General features: G+C 38.2%; 1 protein-coding gene across 7 annotated transcripts in view; it reads left to right on the top strand.

Moving 5' to 3' along the window:
• The window catches only part of LRBA (LPS responsive beige-like anchor protein), a 757395-nt gene that overhangs the window by 534417 nt on the left and 201110 nt on the right, over nt 1-21868 (top strand). For all 7 annotated transcript variants that reach the window (XM_024977540.2, XM_024977539.2, XM_024977542.2 and 4 more), the window contains exons 43-44: nt 9201-9316; nt 12215-12327. In XM_024977540.2, the coding sequence (XP_024833308.1) occupies nt 9201-9316; nt 12215-12327 (229 nt within the window). The remainder of the gene's footprint in view (nt 1-9200; nt 9317-12214; nt 12328-21868) is intronic.

Below are 21868 nucleotides of genomic sequence, written 5' to 3' on the forward strand. Positions count from 1 at the left end.
TAGATTTAAGGGACAATATCTGACAGACAGAGTGCCTGATGAACTATGGACGGAGGTTCGTGACATTGTATAGGAGACAGGGATCAAGACCATCCCCATGGAAAAGAAATGCAAAAAAGCAAAATGGCTGTCTCAGGAGGCCTAACAAATAGCTGTGAAAAGAAGACCTAACAAATAGCTGTGAAAAGAAGAGAAGCTAAAAGCAAAGGAGAAAAGGAAAGATATAAGCATCTGAATGCAGAGTTCCAAAGAATAGCAAAAAGAGATAAGAAAGCCTTCCTCAGCGATCAACACAATGCAATAGAGGAAAACAACAGAATGGGAAAGACTAGAGATCTCTTCAAGAAAATTTGAGATACCAAAGGAAGATTTCATGCAAAGATGGGCTCGATAAAGGACAGAAATGGTATGGACCTAACAGAAGCAGAAGACATTAAGAAGAGGTGGCAAGAATACACAGAAGAAGTGGACAAAAAAGATCTTCATGACCAATATGGTCACGATGGTGTGATCACTGACCTAGAGCCAGACATCCTGGAATGTGAAGTCAAGTGGGCCTTAGAAAGCATCACTACAAACAAAGCTAGTGGAGGTGATGGAATTCCAGTTGAGCTATTTCAAATCTTGAAAGATGATGCTGTGAAAGTGCTGCACTCAATATGACAACAAATTTGGAAAAATCAGTAGTGGCCACAGGACTGGAAACGGTCAGTTTTCATTCCAATCCCAAAGAAAGGCAATGCCAAAGAATGCTCAAACTACCGCACAATTGCACTCATCTCACACGCTAGTAAAGTAATGCTCAAAATTCTCCAAGCCACGCTTTAGCAGTCCGTGAACCGTGAACCTCCAGAGGTTCAACCTGGTTTTAGAAAAGGCAGAGGAACCAGAGATCAAATTGCCAACATCCGCTGGATTATGGAAAAGCAAGAGAGTTCCAGAAAAACATCTATTTCTGCTTTATTGACTATGCCAAAGCCTTTGACTGTGTAGATCACAATAAACTGTGGAAAATTCTGAAAGAGATGGGAACCTGCCTCTTGAGAAACCTATATGCAGGTCAGGAAGCAAGAGTTAGAACTGAACATGGAACAACAGACTGGTTCCAAATAGGAAAAGGGGTACGTCAAGGCTGTATATTGTCACACTGCTTATTTAACTTATATACAGAGTACATCATGGGAAAGGCTGGGCTGGAAGAAACACAAGCTGGAATCAAGACTGCTGGGAAAAATATCAATAACCTCATATATGCAGATGACACGACCCTTATGGCAGAAAGTGAAGAGGACCTAAAAAGCCTCTTGATGAAAGTGAAAGAGGAGAGTGAAAAAGCTGACTTAAAGCTCAACATTTAGAAAACAAAGATCATGGCATCTGGTCCCATCACTTCATGGGAAATATATGGGAAACAGTGGAAACAGTGTCAGACTTTATTTTTCTGGGCTCCAACATCACTGCAGATGGTGACTGCAACCATGAAATTAAAAGACGCTTACTCCTTGGAAGGAAAGTTATGACCAACCTAGATAGCATATTGAAAAGCAGAGACATTACTTTGCCACGAAAGGTCCATCTAGTCAAAGCTATGGTTTTTCCAGTGGTCATGTATGGAATGGATGTCAGAGTTGGACTGTGAAGAAGGCTGAGCGCTGAAGAATTGATGCTTTTGAACTGTGGTGTTGGAGAAGACTCTTTTGAGTCCCTTGGACTGCAAGGAGATCCATCCAGTCCATTCTGAAGGAGACCAGCCCTGGGATTTCTTTGGAAGGACTGATGCTGAGGCTGAAACTCCAATACTTTGGCCACCTCATGAGAATAGTTGACACCTTAGAAAGACTCTGATGCTGGGAGGGATTGGGGGCAGGAGGCGAAGGGGATGACAGAGGATGAGATGGCTGGATGGCATTACTGACTTCTTGGACGTGAGTCTGAGTGAACTCTGGGAGTTGGTGATAGACAGGGAGGCCTGGCGTGCTGTGATTCATGGTGTTGCAAAGAGTCGGACACGACTGAGCGACTGAACTCCACTGATCTGGAACTATGATGGAGGTAATGAATATAATGTGGACCTCTTCAGAAGATCCCGTGCATGAACTATCTCCTTGTAGTTTCACTCAAAGGCATTTACCCTAGAGAAATGAAAATATGTGTATTCATACAGTGACCTATTCATAAATGTTGATACAGCTATGAACAACAAATTGGGACTAGCCAAAATGGTCATGTACTAGTGAATGGACGAATTATGGTATGTTTCATCCATACAACAAGATATACTGCTCAGCATTAAAGAGGAACAATCTCCAATTTACAGAAGAACGTGAATGAATTTTAAAAGTATGATGGTATCTAAAGAAACAACCCAATCAAAAAATTGATAGAAGACATAAATAGACATTTCTCTGGAGAAGACATACAGGAGGCCAAGAGGTACATGAAAAGATGTTCTTCACTGCTAGTTATTAGAGAAATGGAAATCAAAGTACAGTGAAGTCTCCCGTCACACTGGTCAGAACGGCCATCATCAAAAAGTCCCCAAACAGGAAATGCCAGAGAGGGTATGGAGAGAAGGGAACACTCCTATATTGTTTGTGGGAATGTAAATTGGCACAGCTTCTATGGAGAACAGTATGAAGGTTCCTTCAAAACCTAAATAAAGAGCTATCATATGACCCTGCAATCCTACCCTTGGGCATATATGTAGAGAAAAACATGAAACGAAAGAATACATGCTCCCCAGTGTTCACTGCAACCCTGTTCATGGAAGCAACCTAAATATCCATTTGCAGAGGAGTGGATAAAGCAGATGTGGTACATACGTACAATGGAGTATTATTCAGCCATTGCAAAGAATGAAATAATGCCATTTTCAGCAACATGGATGGTCCTATAGAGTGTCATACTGAGTAAGTCAGACAGGAAGGATAAATTTATTGTATGACATCCCCTGTAAAGTGAAAGTGAAAGTTGCTCAGTCATGTCTGACTCTTTGCAACCCCATGGACTATACAGTCCATGGAATTCTCTAGGCCAGAATACTGAAGTGGGTAGCCTTTCCCTTCTCCAGGGGATCTTCCCAACCCAGGGATCAAACCGAGGTCTCTCATATTGCAGACAGATTCTTTACCAGCTGATCCACCAGGGAAGCCCAAGAATACTGGAGTGGGTAGCCTATCCCTTTTCCAGCAGATCTTCCTGACCCAGGAGTCAAACCAAGGTCTCCTGCATTGCAGACAGATTCTTTGCCAACTGAGCTATCAGGGAAGCCCGACATCCCATATATGTGGAATCTAAAAAGAAATGATACAAATGAACATACTTATAAAACAGAGATTGACAGACTTAGCGAATGAACTTACGGTTGCCAAGGGAAAGGATAGGGGAACAGGATAGTTAGAGTTTGGGTTGGACATGTACACACTGCTATATTTAAGTGGATAACCAACAAAGCCCTACTGTATAGCACGTGGAATGTGGCAATGTCATGTGGCAGCCTGGATGGAAGGGGAGTTTGGGGGAGAATGGATACATTTATACATATGGCTGAGTCCCTTTGCTGTCCACCTGAAACTGTCATAAAATTGTTAATCAGCTATATCCCAGTATAAAATAAAGAAGTTTAAAATAAAAAGTATGGTGCTAGGTGAAAGAAGCCAACTGTTTGTATATTGTGCTTGTATACTGTGTATACAATCTGTGTATAGTGTGATTCCATTTATATGATATTTTGGAAAAAATGAAACTACTTGGACAAAAATCAGATCAATGGTTTCTAGAGACTGAAATTGAAAAGGGACTATTAGTTACAAAAGAGTGTGAGGAAACTTTTTGATAACATGGAAATATTTCCTGTCTTGACTTTGTTGTGTTACCCGACTGTGTTTGTTGGCAAAACTCATTGCGTTGTACACCTAAAAAGGATGAATTTTACACAGTGTAAAGTAATTGGTACACCTGAGTTTTATAAACAAATAGATAAATAGTGTGAAATCAGTATACAGCGTGAGAAACTCAAGAACCATGCCAGTAGGAATGCAAGTTAGTATAGTCACCTTGGAAAATTTGGCAGTTTTCTTATTAAGTTAACTATATACTTAATTTATGTCCTGTCAGTTCCACTCCTAGGTGATTATAGAGAATAATGAAAATATATGTACACACATTCACTTGTAAGCAAATATTAATAGCAGTGTTATTCATGTAGTCCCAAATTGAAACATTTCTAGTCCATCAACTGTAAATGGATCAGTAGATTGTAGTGCGTCCATGCAATGAAATGATATACAGAAGTTATTTACAAAACAGCAACACAGACTCAAAAACATAAGAAGCAAACTTACAGTTACCAAAACAGAAATGTGATGGGGGGATAAATTTGGAGCCTGATATTAACAGATTCACACTACTATATATAAAATTAACAACACAGATTTATTGAATATCACAGGTAGCTATATTCAGTATCTTATACTAACATATAATGGAAAATAATATGAAAAATATTTACATACGTATAACTGAATCGCTTTGCTATATACCTGAAACTAACCCAATATTGTATATCAACTACACTTCAATTAAAAAATATCAGCAATTATCTCTACATTATAGAATTTAAGGTTTCAATTTATCTACTTCCAAAATCTTTATTTTTCCAATTCATAAAAATGTAGATTCACTACTTTTATTATCTAATTAAAAGATATAAAACAAATTTCAAAAGGAATAAAAAGGAGTTGACCACTGACATGTTCAGCAGCATGGATGAGTCTCAGAATCATTAGTAAACAAAGCTGTGTGCTACAGGCGTCATGGCCGTCATGGGCTATGATTCTCCTTACATGAAGGGATTGAGAAATAATGTGAAATTATATGATTCTATCTATATGAGACTGTTATAGAAGCAAAACCGTATAGTGACAGAAAGCAGATCATTGGTTACCAGGAACTAGGACAAAGGACTTAGCTTTTTGGAGTGTTTCTATGATGATTGGTTACAGAAACAGGTATATTCAAAAGTTATTAAACCATACATTTACGTTTGGTAGATGTTATTATATTATGTTTTATCCCAGCAAAGATCAGTGAAAAAGAGGCTCTGCATGTTTAAAATACCTAAGTTACAGAAGTGCTTATTTCATACCCATTTTCAAATGTACCATCACTTAATATGTATAATAAATCATTAAACTTTTTATCATTTTGATTAAAATGATTAGACTTTGCTTTATTATGTCATATTTGTTTCAATTTTTTCTGTTGATTTCAATATCAAATCCATATGTTAAGGATTTTGCATGCAATATATTTAATTAAAACTTTTATCTTTAACCTCCGATAAATCAGAGTTCAAATATTAATTTTGTATATACATGTGGAGTTAATAACTAGCATTTATATTGTTCAAAGTAACTTAATAACTATGTGAAAGGAATGTTAAAATGCCAAAGCGTCTCTCCCAGTACAGGGAATTGGAAGAGTGTCAGGTTATATCGCTCTTTCCTGTGTGCTAGCCAGTTGTCTGTATTTAAAAAGCAGGATCATTACCTGTTTTATTTCTTAGTAGTTGTTAATTTTCATCAATTCAGTTAGCTAATTTAAGAACTAAGAAGAGACTTAACACTGAAATTTTTATATTGATTGAAATGCATTAGCAGTAGAAACTTGCAGTTTACTTTTAACATACCTAATTTTGTATTGATTTGGGCTGTTTTTGATTAGTGTTTAATCAGGTTTTTTATTTAGTATCTTCTTTTAACTGCAACTGATATAGAATCAACAGATAATAGCCAAAATATCAGTAGGAGTTGTAGTCATCCTGGGCTAGAGGAGTTTGTAAGCTGATACACTCCCACGCCCTGTGGCAGTAGGACTCTGGTCTGTGCCAAACCTGTTTCGCCATAGGCTGCTTTTGAGTGAGTTCATGACTTTGAGCAATTGATCCCAGATAGAATGAGGTAGAAGCCCCAGTGTCTTCTTATGACCTGCTCTTGATAGTCACAAGCCATCATTTCTGCTACATCTTATTTGTTTCAGGAGAGTTATTAAATACAGCCCAGGCCCCTTGGCAGGAGAATCAAGTTCCTTCTCTTAAAGAGAAAATAGCAAAGAATTTGTGGACATGTAACAGGTTAGAACTTTGCAAAGCTGATTTTTTGAAAAGCTCAATAAAATTGACATACTTTGCCTAACTATGAACAAAAGAGGTAATATGAATTAGCAAAGTCAGAAATGGAAGAAGGGACTGGACTGCTGATCGTGTAGAAATTAAAAACATTAGCAGGAAATATCAGCTTACAAATTAAGACAATTGAGATGAGATGGACAAGTTCCTGGACAGTCAGAATTGCCAAAACTTCCTCAAGAAGAAATTAAAACTCTGAATAGACCTGTGACAGATCCATTGGATTAGAATTCAAAAATCTTACCGAAGAGTCAAGGCCCAGATGGGTTAACTGATGAATCTTATTAAATAGATAAATTAGAAAAATACCAACCCTTCACAAACTCATTCAGAAGATACAGAAGAAACACTTACCAACTCATTCTGTGAGGCCATCTTTTCCCTATTGTCAATGCCAGGCAAAGATTTCACAAGGAAAAAACTATAGACTGATAACCCTAATGAACATACACAAAAATGCTTTATAAAATATTGCCAAACCAAATCCAGCAGTATACAAAAAGGATTATAAGGTAGCCATATGGGTTTTATCACAGGAACTCAAACTGGTTTAAATCTGAAAATCAGTATTATGCACATAGTTAATAGAATACAGGATAAACAGGTAAGCAGCAGCCACCAAAAAGTCCCATACTTCACCCATACTACACCGTACTTACTGTTTAAAGACGGAATGCTTTGCCCCTACTGTCAGGAAAGCCAGAATGTCTTCCATTCTCACCACTTCTATTAAAATTACATTGGGGATTTCAGCCTGTGTGATAAGAAAGGAAGGGATGGAGGGGAAAGGCAAAGGCATCCAGATTAGAAGTGTCTTTTTCCTAGATGACAAAGACATGTACAGTTTTTACAATGAAAAATGCATAACAAACGGCTGTTAGAAATTGAAGACAACGTCGACAGATGGAAATGTTCCATATTCATGGATCAGAAGGTTCAGTATAAAGATGTCAATTCTCCTCAGATCTATAAATTTAATACAATCCCTATCAAAATTTAGTACACTTTTTGGGAGAAATTCAGCTGAAATACAATGAATCTAGATTTGCCAGAACAATTTTGAAAAACAACAAAATTTGAAAACTTAAACTATCTGATTTCAAAACTTAGCATAAAGCCACAATAATCAAAATGTGTGCTATTTATCCAATGATAGGCGTATAAGTTAATGAAACTACATTAAGAATAAAGAAATAAAATAAGCCCTTGCATTTATGGTCAGTTGCTTTTTAACAAAGTTGCCAACACAATTCAATGAGGAAAGGGTAATCTTTAAATAAATACTTCTGTAATGATTGGAAAGTCACATGCAAGAAAATGAATGTCAACACACTGTTCATAAGAATTAGAAAATGGATTTAATCAAAATTTAAAATGTTTGTGCTTTAAATGCATCACTTAAATATATGAAAAGATAAGCCACAGACTGAGAAAATTTTGTGCATCATATATCTAGTAAAGGAACTGCATCCAGAATGTATAGAGACCTTTTACAACTCAATATAGGATGAAAGAAGCCCCCCAGTTAATGAAGAAAAGATCTGATAGTAATTTCCTCAAAGAAAGTAAATGGCTAAGTAGCACATGAAAGGAAATTCAACAGTGTACATTAAAATGATATCAGTTTATACTCACTAGTATGGCTATAATCAAAACTACCTACAATAGTAAGTTTTGGCAGAGATGTGGAAAAGTTCAAACATCATGCATTGTTTGTTGGAATGTATAATGGAAAACCATTTGGCAGTTTCTCATAAAGTTAAAGTCAGCGTACAGCCCAGCAGTTTCACTCCTAGTAATCTACCCCAAAGAAATACAACCATATGTTTATCAAAGACATATACATGAATGTTCCTAGTAGCATTTTTCATAAAAGCTAAAAAGTGAAATAATTTAAATGTCCATCAGTTGGTGAATGAATTTTTAAAATGTGGTGTGTTCTGTATTCATACAGTGGAATACTACTTAGCAATCAAAAGAAATGAACTGCTTATACATGCTGCCACAGTGATGAATCTGAAATACATTATGGTTAGTGAAAGAAGCCTAATGCAAAAGGTAACATGATGTCTGATTCCATTTGTCTGAAATGTTCAGAAAAGGCAAGTTCATACAGATGGAAGCAGATTGATAGTTGCCTAGAGCAAGGGGTAGAATTAAGCGTTAGTTCTAGATAGGCACAAGGCGACTTTTTGTGGTGATTAAAACGTTCCAAAATACATTGTGGTGATAATCGCACAACTCTAGACATTTACTTTAAACGCATTGAATAGTACACTTACATGCATAAATTTTATGGTATGTAAATTACACCTTTGTAAATTAAGCTTGAAAAAAAATAGGTATCTTGTCCTTAGTGGTAGGAAGAACTAGGACAGCATACTTCTCTGAGATTCTGGGCTCCAAATGTATTTAATCCTGCCACCTATTTCCCACTGCTACTTAGTGTTGGTCAGTTATGTCCTTTTGTATTTATATTACATTAAGAAAATAGAAAACTTGGTATATTGTTAGGGTATATAAAAAAATAGTTTCTCTTACCTTTATCTCAACCGATGAATAGACACCTGAAGAGTGAATCCTCTTTCCTCTGTTACAATAGGTATGAAAAACATGATGTTTAAATTAATAATGTACAAATATGTTTTCTTTAAGAGATGACTATAAAAACTGATAAAGATGTGTATACACTTTTATATGTATTTTTTAGTAACTATAATAGCTCTTATACCAGTAAAGCAGTGAATTATTAATCATACTGTTATTAATCAATTTATAGAGCTAGCTATTATAATGGTTTTGTAATGACAGCTTACCTTAATGAATAGAACATGGATAATAGACCTGTGGCTCATCCAAATCATTTGTTTAAGCATTAATTGTAGATTGAAACGCCTCTAGTGTTCATTAATATAAATACATCAATTCGAATGAGCCCAGAAGTCATGATTTATTATTGATATAACTAATCTTAAGTTTAAATTGATTCCACATCAAATTCTTTTTCTTGCAGGCGTATCTCATTAGCTAGTCCACGTCAACTTTTTAAAGCTTCTAATATGACCCAGCGATGGCAGCACAGGGAGATTTCAAACTTTGAGTACTTGATGTTTCTCAACACAATAGCAGGTAATTTAAGCCCATATGTTGATTTATTTCAAATGATAAGTTATTAATTGTGCTATTAGATTATTTGGAGTATGCATATGAATGGAGTCATTCTATGTAAAGCTGAAAGCATAAGCAACATACAAAGATGAGGAAAAAATGAAATATAGCTAAAGAATGATTATTAGTATACTGTGTGTGTACATATATTCATAAAGGTATGATGAAAATGAAAACTAAAAAGATTGTGTGGAGACATTCATTATGAAAGATTTTCTCTCAATTTGAGGAATTAGCAGTCAATTCACAGGGAAGTTTTTGACAGTTTCTGAACAAATGAGCAATATCAGAGCTGTATGAAAAGTTGGAAGCCGTATGAAGGATAAAGAAGGGTGCAGGGAGTCTCGGTAGAGAGCAAAAGTTAGGAGGCAGTTGCACATAAAAAGTAATGAGGGCCTGCATTAGAGAGGTGACAGTAGGAATTAAAACAAAGGATTAGATAACACAAGAATTTACAAGGTACAAACCATCTGCCATCCAGAGGACTGAATGCTGAGAGTAAATGAGAAGAAAGTGTCAGAAAAGACTTCCAGGCTTCTGTTCTAAATCATGGGGGAAACCGTGGTGCTATTAAAGGAAAAAGAAGGAAAAAATTTGATCTAGAGAAAGATGATGATTTTACTGTGCTAGCAAGGCATACAATATATCAAAAAGAGATGCTGAAGTATAGAAGGCATTTGGAACTTAGAGAAAGACATTGGGTTTCATCTGCATAGAGACTAATCACCAAGAGATAGAGATGAGATTACCAAGCCAGATGATGCAGAAAGCAGTGAGATAAGGTCTGGGGCCTGCTCTTGAGCAGGACAAAAAGAAAGAGGAAAGTTGTTAAGGAAGAGAAGAGGATCAGTGATCCCAGAAATTGTAGATTTAGTAGGAGAACTAAGTTGAAACAAATGGCTTGAGACACAACGGGAGAGGGAGAGGGAAAAGTGTAGGCCTCTGTATCAAATGTGATTCAGAGGTGAGGGGGAATTCAGAATGAATACAGGTCATGCCTTAGGCTTTAGCATCTCAGAACCTACAAGTTACTTTATAGGAGTTCATTTTCAAAATAAAAAAGAGTTTAAGGACTGAATGGTTGGAGATTAAATGAGAACCTTAGGTGTAGATTGGGCTTTCCTGGTGGCTCAGATGGTAAAGAATCTGCCTACGATTCAGGAGACCCCGGTTCAATTCCTGGGTTGGGAAGTTCCCCTGTAGAAGGGATAGGCTACCCACTCCAGTATTCTTGGGCTTCCCTGGTGGCTCAGATGGTAAAGAATCTGCCTGCAGTGTGGGAGACCTGGATCTTACCTGGGCTGGAAAGATCTCCTGGAGGAGGGCATGACAACTCATTCCAGTATTCTTGTCTGGGGAATCCCCCTGGACAGAGGAGCCTGCTGGGCTACAGTCCATAGGATTACAAAGAGTTGGACACGACTGAGTGACTAAGCACAGGCATTCAGTAGTTATATATTGAATTTAACTTAATTAACAAGAGTCTGTTGACAATGAGCAGGTATGTACTCTTTTATTGTAGGTACAATAAACTTGATTTTTTAAGCATATAGGATAACAAAAGTATTTTATTGTTTACTGATGATAAGATCTCAATCAGAAGGAGAGAAAAATGCAAGAGAAAAGGGATATCAAAATAGGCTGCTTTTTGCTACTAAGTTCATTTATTTTTTTCTGGGAGAAATTAAAACTGACAGAAATATGAAGTGTGATAATTACATCTGAATTAAAATTATCTTATTATTCATATTTTGTAAGACTGTTTCCAGGCCTCAAGCTTATGATGAATAGAATGAAATAAAATGCTAAAAACATCAAATCATGAGGAAGGCTTAGATACCGAGAATCTGTGTGGAGAGCTAGTGTAATACTCAGCTGTATGTTGATATGACATCCGTATATATTTGAGAACTGGGAAAGAAAGAAGGGGATAGAATACACTGTAAAAAAGGAATTCAAGCAATATTAATATATTTATCTCCCTTATATGTTAGCCATAAAAGTTTGTTCACATTAAATCTAGCTAAATATAGGTTATAGACTAATAAAATGGTGGGGGCAGTGTTTTTACTTTGGAAACAGTGATGTCACCTACTGAGCCTGCCTCCCTAAAGTGGTGATATTCAGAAAGCTGCTGTTTCTACATGGATGGGCTACCTCACCCTTTGCTTTATTCATATTGTTAATAGACCCGAATGTGTCATTGAATGTCTTTGATTTAGAAGAAGCATAGAAGATTGTGTGGCATCATTTGGGAATTAAATAAGCAGCCTCGATGATGCCATGAATTATATTCAAAGGGGCATAGAATTTGAAAGCTTTCACAGGAATTTCAGAGTTATTTAGAATAACCTCATCATTTTACAGGTGACTAATGAATGCCCACAGGGGTTAAGTCACTTGAACTTGGTTTATTAGTTGGTTGGTTGATTGGTTAGTTAATTAATGGCAGAGAAAGGATTCTGGTTTTGAAAAACTCTTATGTGATAGGAAATTGTTTTTTAAATTCTTAGTGAAGATTATTTTTGTTTCAATTAATACAAATAGCTGTGGAATTTATAAGAACATTAGCATGGGTACAGAGCATCTAGATTTAAATATAGTTCAACCATTGCGAGTTCCATGATTTGGGGCAAGTTACATAAACTTTTGTGCCTCACTTTTCTATTTATAAAATGGGGTGATCCTATTTTCATAGAGTTATTGTGAAAATTAAATGAAATAATGAATAAATGATAGCACTGGGAACAGTGTTTGGCACTCAGAAATTGTTGTTCTTGTTATTTTTAATAAAATATATTCCAGAATGTTTATCATCTTACTATTCTAAATTAAGAATGACTTTTTTCTCTCTTCTAGGACGGACTTACAATGACTTAAATCAGTATCCTGTGTTTCCATGGGTCATTACTAATTATGAATCGGAAGAACTGGATCTTACTTTGCCAAGTAACTTCAGAGATTTGTCCAAGGTAATTTCTTAGTTCATCTGAAATACTATGTGTAAAATATTATATATTATCTTGCATATAAAAAGAAATCTGATTATCTTTATTTTCACAACACCTTAAAAAACTTTTTAATATAACTTTAATATATTTATCTTTTAAATGTATTTTCATTATTCTCAAATTTAAAAGAGAAATTTAATATGCATGATAACCTTGATGGCAATTAAATTTTGAATTCCACAAATTCAGTACTTAAACCTTTCTTGGTTTATCATTGACTACAGAATGCTTCTTTCTTACCTCCATACTTTGCTTCCTCTGCCTTGAACATTCGTCTCTGCTCTGTGAATGGCTGACCCTCTCAGCCCTTCAGGACCACTACCTCATAGAGACTGTTACTGATCCCTTCCTCAAAGCATCTGAAATGACCTGCATTTCACATATTCTTTTACCTAGTTGTTTTGGTTCTTCTTGTGTCATTGTTTACCATTATTTCCCTCTTGCCAAGTAGAGAGCGTGTATTATTAAGTACAATAAATGTATTAAGTGAATTAAATAATAAAATATACATGACATTTCCTCCAAGTTCTAAAAAGTTAATTTTAACTGTATTACATTTTAAAATGTGAAATACATACATAAGAAAATAAAAACTACCCCTAATTTACCACATATATTGATACACAATGGTTATTATATAAACCTTTCTCATATCTTCAAGTATCATTAAGAATTTTCCTTTTTGGTCATAAATTATCAATAAATGGAATACCCTGAATCATTTTTTATTACAAAATGAGGTTATATGCCTCTTTTTTTCTTTTTAACTTTTTATAATGGAGAATTCCAAGCATATGCAAAAGGAGACCAAACAGAATAATAATAAGTAGACAAAACAGGTGCATTCTCATGTATCAATCACTGTACTTCACTAATTATCACCTTGTAGTTCCTCTTATTTTATCTTTACTCTCATTTTCTCTCCCCTTTCCCATATTACTTTGAAGCAAATTTCAGACAGCATATCATTCCATTCATAAATATTTCAGTATATACTTTTAAAAACTTTGCAGAGCACAACCATAATCCCATTAGTAAACTTAAAAATATTAACAATACTTTCTTAATATCATCAAATAGCCAGTAGGCTTTCAAAATTGTATTTAGTTTGTTTATTCCAGTCAGGATCCAACAAGAACCACACATTGCATTTAAGTCTGTTTATTCTGTGGAATTCTCTTTCATCTATTCCCCCCCCCCCCGATTTTTTAGTTGAAGAAGTATATTGTCTTGTAGATTTTTTCATAGTGTGGATTTTGCTTATTGCATCTGTGTGGCATAATCTACAGGTTTCATTGTCTCCTATATTCCTTGTAAATTGGTAGTTGATTCCAGAGGTTTATAGAATTCAGATTAGGTTTTTTTTAGCAAAACTGCTTCATAGGAAACTTTTGCACTCTTCTGTCAAAGGACATGTAATATATAATTTGCTATTTTTATAATTTTATTTACTGTGGCTGTGCTGAGTCCTCGTTGCTGCGTGCGCTTTTCTCTAGTTGCGGAAAGTGGGCGCTGCTCTTTTCCTGGTTCCTGGGCTTCTCATTGCAGGGGCGTCTCTTGTGCAGCACGAGCTCTAGGGCACAAGCGCCTCAGTAGCTCAAGCACACGGGCTCGGTCGTTGTGGCTCCCAGGCTCTGGAGCACAGGGAGAAGGGTTTTGGTGCTTGGGCTTAGTTGCCCCACAGCATGTGGGATCTTCGAACGAGGGATGGAACCTATGCCTCCTGCATTAGCAGGCAGATTCTTCATCACTGCGCCAGCAGGAAACCCCTCTAATTTACTTTTCTTTTGTCATGTTTAATGCCAGAACTCATTAGTTCAGTAGGCATTGCAAAATCATGGTATTTAAATTCTATCACTTTTATTTCATGTATTATTTGGGACCATTTTCTAAAGAGATGACATCCCTTCATTTGTTATTAAGTTTTTCAATGGTACATAACATTGGAAAGGCAGGATAAACATTTCTTTATATATATCAGTTTTTAAAACAATGAATTGGTTCCCAGCACCCTCCAAAGAAACCTAATTTAAAAATATTTATCTTTATGAATTTGTACACAAAACTGAAGTGGTTTTGATGTTTCAACCCACTGCAGTTAGTGTTTTCATTGATGATCACTTGTTCCTGCTTTGATCACGGGGAGTTTCTTCAAGTTGTTCCTGCATTGTTTTGATACAGTCTTAGTAGTCTGAAAACTTCCATGATCTCTGATATAACAAGGTGCTTTAGTCTTAACCCTCACATTTTCTGGCCCAGTTCTCATATTTAGTATCATTTATTTCTTTAAGGAGCCCTAGTGGGAGTCCTTTTCCAGGGAAATGTTTGTGAAACACACAGTTGGGCCTACTGTCCTTGTCGCAGGTACATGCTCATCACGCAGTCGTGTTCGACTCTGTGACTGTAGCCTGTCAGGCTCCTCTGTCCATGGGATTTTGCAGGTACGAGTACCGGAGTGGGTTGCCATTTCCTATTTCAGGGTTGCTGCTTGATTTGTCTTTGTTTCTAGCCCCTTCCGAAAGATCTAGGAAAGAAAAACTAAGATGAAGTACTTCATGAGTTGAAACTGATTCCTCCAGTTAAATTTAGGAGCATGAAAAGTTTAGAAGCGAAAAATATTCCTTTAATGTAAAAGGAACACTGTACCCCTGCTCCCATCTGTTCAGACGGTCGGAAAGTCCAGTCTTTTTCCTAAAACTCTTAGAAATTTCTACCAATACCTGAAGAATGTTTATATATTCTACAGATCTAACCTGGAGGTTCTTTGCTGCCTTTCCCCTGCCTGTTCCCCGAGCCCCTGTTGCTCCCTTATCCTTCTAGGTCACTCTGGAGTTCTCAGAACATGAGACTTCTTCTTTCTAAGATTGTACATAGTCCCTTCCCTTAACTCTTTTAAATCTGTTTTAGGCTCTAGTGAAGTATTTAAGTAAAGCTTTACTGAGTACCCAATCACATCAGAAGTACAGGCTCTAAGCAATTTATAGCCTCAGTCTGAGGATCACTGCCTACTCTCCACAGATTACCACAAGATAGGCTCTAATTTACTCACAGTATCCATGTCCTCCACGCAGAATCCAAGGATTTCCCCTTTTTTGATGTCGAAGGAAGAGTGTTCCCTTCTTTGCCTGTCTCAGGTGTACCCTCTTGTCCTGGCTTGACAATATTAGGAATATCCAGGAGTAACTTCATCTGCATCCACAGGGTACAGTCTGCTTCTCTACACAGTCTAGTTGAAGTAGTCACCAGGGGTGTCAGCACGAAGGTGAAGATTTTTGTCATGACAGCAGTGGTGTGTAGGTCCTAGCCTTTGCCTGTTTGACCAGCACCTCTCTGCCTCTGCCCCGTGTCATGACAGCAGTGGTGTGTAGGTCCTAGCCTTTGCCTGTTTGACCAGCACCTCTCTGCCTCTGCCCCGTGTCATGACAGCAGTGGTGTGTAGGTCCTAGCCTTTGCCTGTTTGACCAGCACCTCTCTGCCTCTGCCCCGTGTCATGACAGCAGTGGTGTGTAGGTCCTAGCCTTTGCCTGTTTGACCAGCACCTCTCTGCCTCTGCCCCATGTCTCTGCTATAACCATCTGGTCCTATGTTGCTTCATGTTCTCTTTCACCTTTGGTGCCTTTGCTATTGCTTTTCCCATCATCAAAAATTTTGTACTTGCGCAGTACTCTCTATATTCTTCTTTTCTAATGCATTGCATAATTTATTATAATTTTACATGTTCTTCTCTGTGTTTCCTATTAAGGGAAATCATTGAATAGAAAGATTTAGTTCTTTTAATTTCTCTATTTTTGGTGCCTGGTATAGTACTTCAGTTCACTTCAGTTCAATCGCTCAGTCGTGTCCAGCTCTTTATGACTCCATGAACTGCAGCACTCCAGGCCTCCCTGTCCATCACCAACTCCCAGAGTCTACCCAAACCCATGTCCATAGAGTCAGTGATGCCATCAAACCATCTCATCCTCTATCATCCCCTTCTCCTCCTGCCCTCAATCTGTCCCAGCATCAGGATCTTTTCAAATGAACTTAGTATTTAGGTATAGTACTTAGAACTAAGAAATTGTTCAGTTCGGTTCAGTCGTTCAGTTGTGTCCAACTCTTTGTGACCCCATGAACTGCAGCATGCCAGGCCTTCCTGTCCATCACCAACTCCTGGAGCTTACCCAAACTCATGTCCATTAAGTTGGTGATGCCATCCAGCCATCTCATCCTCTGTTGTCCCCTTCTCCTCCTGCCCTCAATTTTTCCCAGCATCAGGGTCTTTTCAAATAAGTCAGCTCTTCGCATCAGGTGGCCAAAGTATTGGAGTTTAAGCTTCAACATCAGTCAATCCAGTGAACACCCAGGACTGATTTCCTTTAGGATGGACTGGTTGGATCTCCTTGCAGTCCAAGGGACTCTCAACAACACCACAGTTCAAAAGCATCAATTCTTCGGCACTCAGCTTTCTGCACAGTCCAACTCTCACATCCATACATGACTACTGGAAAAACCATAGCCTTGACTAGACAGACTTTTGTTGGCAAAGTAATGTCTCTGCTTTTTAATAGGCTGTCTAGGTTGGTCATAACTTTCCTTTCAAGGAGTAAGCGTCTCTTCATGGCTGCAGTCACCATCTGCAGTGGTTTTGGAGCGCATGAAAATAAAGTCAGCCACTGTTTCCACTGTTTCCCCATCTATTTGCCATGAAGTGATGGGACCAGATGCCATGATCTTAGTTTTCTGAATCTTGAGCTTTAAGCCAACTTTTTCACTCTCCTCTTTAACTTTCATCAAGAGGCTCTTTAGTTCTTCTTCACTTTCTGCCATAAAGCTAGTGTCATCTGCATATCTGAGGTGACTGATATTTCTCCCGGCAATCTTGATTGAAGCTTGTGTTTCTTCTAGCCCAGTGTTTCTCATGATGTACTCTGCGTATAAGTTAAATAAGCAGGGTGACAGTACACAGCCTTGACGTACTCCTTTTCCTATTTGGAACCAGTCTGTTGTTCCATGTCCAGTTCTAACTGTTGCTTTCTGATCTGCATACAGATTTCTCAAGAAGCAGGGAGGTGGTCTGGTATTCCCATCTCTTCCAGAATTTCCCACAGTTTATTGTGATCCACACAGTCAAAGGCTTTGGCATAATCAATAAAGCAGAAATAGATGTTTTTCTGGAAATCTCTCATTTTTTTGATGATCCAGTGGATGTTGGCAATTTGATCTCTGGTTCCTCTGCCTTTTCTGAAACCAGCTTGAACATTTGGAAGTTCACAGTTCATGTACTGTTGAGGCCTGGCTTGGAGAATTTTGAGAATTTCTTGACTAGCGTGTGAGATGAATGCACTTGTGAGGTAGTTTGAGCATTCTTTGGCATTGCCTTTCTTTGGGATTGGAATGAAAACTGACCTTTTCCAGTCCTGTGGCCACTACAGTGCAGCACTTTCACAGCATCATCTTTCAGGATTTGAAAGAGCTCAACTGGAATTCCATCACCTCCACTAGCTTTGTTCATAGTGATGCTTCCTAAGGCCCACTTGACTTTGCATTCCAGGATGTCTGGCTCTAGGTGAGTGATCACACCATCGTGATTATCTGGGTCATGAAGATCTTTTTTGTACAGTTCTTCTGTGTATTCTTGCCACCTCTTCTTAATATCTTCTGCTTCTGTAGGTCCATACCATTATTGTCCTTTATTGAGCCCATCTTTGCATGAAATGTTCCCTTGGTATCTCCAGTTTTCTTGAAGAGATCTTTAGTCTTTCCCATTCTGTTGTTTTCATCTATTGCTTTGCATTGATCGCTGAAGAAGGCTTTCTTATCTCTCCTTGCTATTCTTTGGAACTCTGCATTCAAACGGGTATATCTTTCCTTTTCGCCTTTGCTTTTCTCTTCTCTTCTTTTCACAGCTATTTGTAAGGCCTCCTCAGACAGCCATTTTGCTTTTTTGCATTTCTTTTTCTAGGAGATGGTCTTGATCCCTGTCTCCTGTACAATGTCACAAACCTCCGTCCATAGTTCATCAGGCACTCTGTCAATCAGATATTGTCCCTTAAATCTAATTTTCACTTCCACTGTATAATCATAAGGGATTCGATTTAGGTCATATCTGAATGGTCTAGTGGTTTTCCCCACTTTCTTCAACTTATGTCTGAATTTGGCTATAAGGAGTTCATGATCTGAGCCACAGTCAGCTCCCACTGTTGATTTTGCTGACTGTATAGAGCTTCTCCAACTTTGGCTGCAAAGAATGTAATCAGTCTGATTTTGGTATTGACCATCTGGTGATGTCCATGTGTAAAGTCTTCTCTTTTGTTGTTGGAAGAGGGTGTTTGCTATGACCACTACATTCTCTTGGCAAAACTCTATTAGCCTTTGCCCTGCTTCATTCTGTACTCTAAGGCCAAATTTGCCTGTTACTCCAGATGTTTCTTTACTTCCTACTTTTGCATTCCAGTCCCCTATAATGAAAAGGACATCTTTTTTGGGTGTTAGTTCTAGAAGGTCTTGTAGGTCTTCATAGAACCATTCAACTTCAGCTTCTTCAGCATTACTGATCGAGGCATAGACTTGGATTACTGTGATACTGATTGGTTTGCCTTGGAAACGAACAGAGATCATTCTGTCGGTTTTGAGATTGCATCCAAGTACTGCATTTCGGACTCTCGTTGACTGTGATGGCTACACCATTTTTTCTAAAGGATTCCTGCCCACAGTAGTAGATATAATGGTCATCTGAGTTAAATTCACCCATTCCAGTCCTTTTTAGTTCACTGATTCCTAAAATGTTGAAGTTCACTCTTGCCATCTCCTGTTTGACCACTTCCAATTTACCTTGATTCATGGACCTAACATTCCAGGTTCCTATGCAGTACCTCTCTTTACAGCATCAGACCTTGCTTCTATCACCAGTCACAACCACAGCTGGGTGTTGTTTTTGCTTTGGCTCCATCCCTTTGTTCTTTCTGGAGTTATTTCTCCACTGATCTCCAGTAGTATATTGGGCATCTCCTGACCTGGGAGTTCATCTTTCAGTATCCTATCTTTTTGCCTTTTCATACTGTTCATGGGGTTTGCAGGCAAGAATACTGAAGTGGTTTGCCATTTCCTTCCCCAGTGGACCACATTTTGGCAGACCTCTCCACCATGACCCATCCGTCTTGGGTGGCTCCACATATTATGGCTTAGTTTCATTGTGTTAGACAAGACCGTAATCCATGTGATCAGATTGGCTAGTTTTCTGTGCTTGTGGTAAGAAGTTGTAGAAGTTTGTATATCTCCTGTTTCACTTTTAAAGGAGAGTTTTTATTTTCAAAAGAAAACCTTATTGTTTTGGTTCTAGGATGAGTATGTAGAATATAGAACAAAACGGAAACAATCCGATTCAAAAATTGGTGAGGAGTTTTACTCGGCAGTTCTTCAAAGAAGTTATAGTGATAGCCAATGAGCAGATGAGAAGGTGTTCAAACACTACTTGATGTTTAGAAAATGTGTATCAAAACCACAGTGAGATACCACTTCACACCCAGTACTATGGCTTTAATTAAAAAATAAATAAACCTAACATAACAAGTATTGGTAAAGATTTGGAGAAATTGGAACCCATGTGCACTGCTGGTAGGAATGTAAACTTGTAAATCTGATGTGGAAAAAAGTATGGCAGTTCCTTCAAAATAAGAAAAATGGAATTACCTTAAGATCCAGTTAGTCCGCTTTTTAAATATGATTTCACTTACTTTTGACTGTGCTGGGTCTCTGTTGCTGCGCGGACGTCTCTGCAGTTGCGGTGAGCGGTGGCCGCCCTCTGGGTGCGGGGCGCAGGTTTCCCACGTGCCGTGACTTCTCTTGTTGCAAAGCACGGGCTCCAGTAGCTGTGGCACCTAGGCTCTGGAGCACAGGGTCAGTTGTTTACCGCAGGGGCTTAGTTGCTCCATAGCAAGTAGGATCCTCCCAGATCAGGGATGGTACTCGCATCTCCTGCATTGGCAGGCAGATTCTTTACCCCTGAGCCACAGGGAAGACCCCAGCTATTCCAGTTTTGAGTATGTACCCAAGAGAAAAGCTGAGACTTGAAGAGGTATTTGTATACCCATTTTCATATTTATGGAATTATTACTTACAGTAACCAAAAGATGATAGCAGTCCAAGTATCCATTGATGAATTAGTGGATAAACAGAAGGTGGTACACATATACAGGGGAATATTGTTCACCCTTAACCAGGGAGGGACCTGTGACACGTGCTGCAATGTGGATGAACCTTGAAGACATCATGGTACGTGAAACAAGACATTCACAAAAGGACAACTATTGTATGATTTCACTCATATGAGGCATTTAGAAGAGTCGAGTGTTATAAGGAATGGAGACTTCTTTAGTGAGTGTAGAGTCTCAGTTTTGCAAAATGAAACAAGTTCTGGAGATAGGTGGTGATGGTTGCCTGACAACCTGAGTGTACTTAATGCCACTGAACTGTACACGTAAAAGTGGTTAAAATGATAAATTTCATGTTATGAATATTTTACCACAATTTAAGAAAAAAAGAAAAAGGAGGCCAGTAGAGGAGAAAAAAGAGTTGGTTAGTAAACTCAAAACAAAATAGAAGTTTGAAAAAGCACCTGCATGTTTCTGCTTTTGCTTCCCTTTGACCTCCTTTGAGAACATGCCCTAGTTAACTAGCTGGGGGGTCAAGACTGACACATGGAGGATGGCTGAGCTGTGCGAGCTGAGGCCAGCTCACACCAGGCAGCTGACCACAGACTCAGGAGCAGGCACAGCCATGAGCAGCCAGATGTGGCCCAGATAGCAGAAGTTCCCTGGTGCCCCACTGACTGTGAGGAATAATAGATAGAGAAATGTTTTCTTGTTTTTTCGGGGTGTGGGGAGAGGAGAGGGGAGTTCTTTAGAGAAAACGAAAAAAGGAAAGTCTTACTTACATTTGGGTGCTGAATTTGTTCTAAAACCCTGTGTGTTTCACTGGAACCGAAGAACTCTCTTGGCTAATAAAAATGAGGACTGTATTTGACTTGTGCAATGGACCACGCAGTAGGTCAATAGTGAAGACTGGACAGCTCTTTACTTCTCAGGCTGTTACATCCCACTGTCTCTCCTTTATTTGAATTTTATATGTGGAAAAGTAAAAATCTCATTTTTCATTAAGTTGTTAAAATATAAAATTTGCTTCACAAAATAAATTAAATATAGACCCTTTCTCGACATCTAGAAGAACTCCCTTCTTTTCTGTAAACTCAGTCCTCCAGTTTGAACTTCTGTGTGAGCACATAGCTTAAGAGGCTTTGTGCTTGGGGGGCTTTTTGTGGGCTCTTTTAAGGTGCAGTGAGTAGTTGGATGGATTGTGGGCCAGGAGCATGTTCACTTCTGGATGGAACAGGCTGTAATGGTGAAAGGTGGGAGGCTGTTTGGATTTTCCTGCCGAGGTTGTATTCCTCTCCTCTGCCGTCGCTGGACTGGGCAAGCGCTCCCGCCCCGTTGGCGTGTCCTGCGCTTCTTGCCAAAGGGCTGTTCAC

Source organism: Bos taurus, chromosome 17 (genome assembly GCF_002263795.3).
Source record: "Bos taurus isolate L1 Dominette 01449 registration number 42190680 breed Hereford chromosome 17, ARS-UCD2.0, whole genome shotgun sequence".
Taxonomy (NCBI): Eukaryota; Metazoa; Chordata; class Mammalia; order Artiodactyla; family Bovidae; genus Bos; species Bos taurus.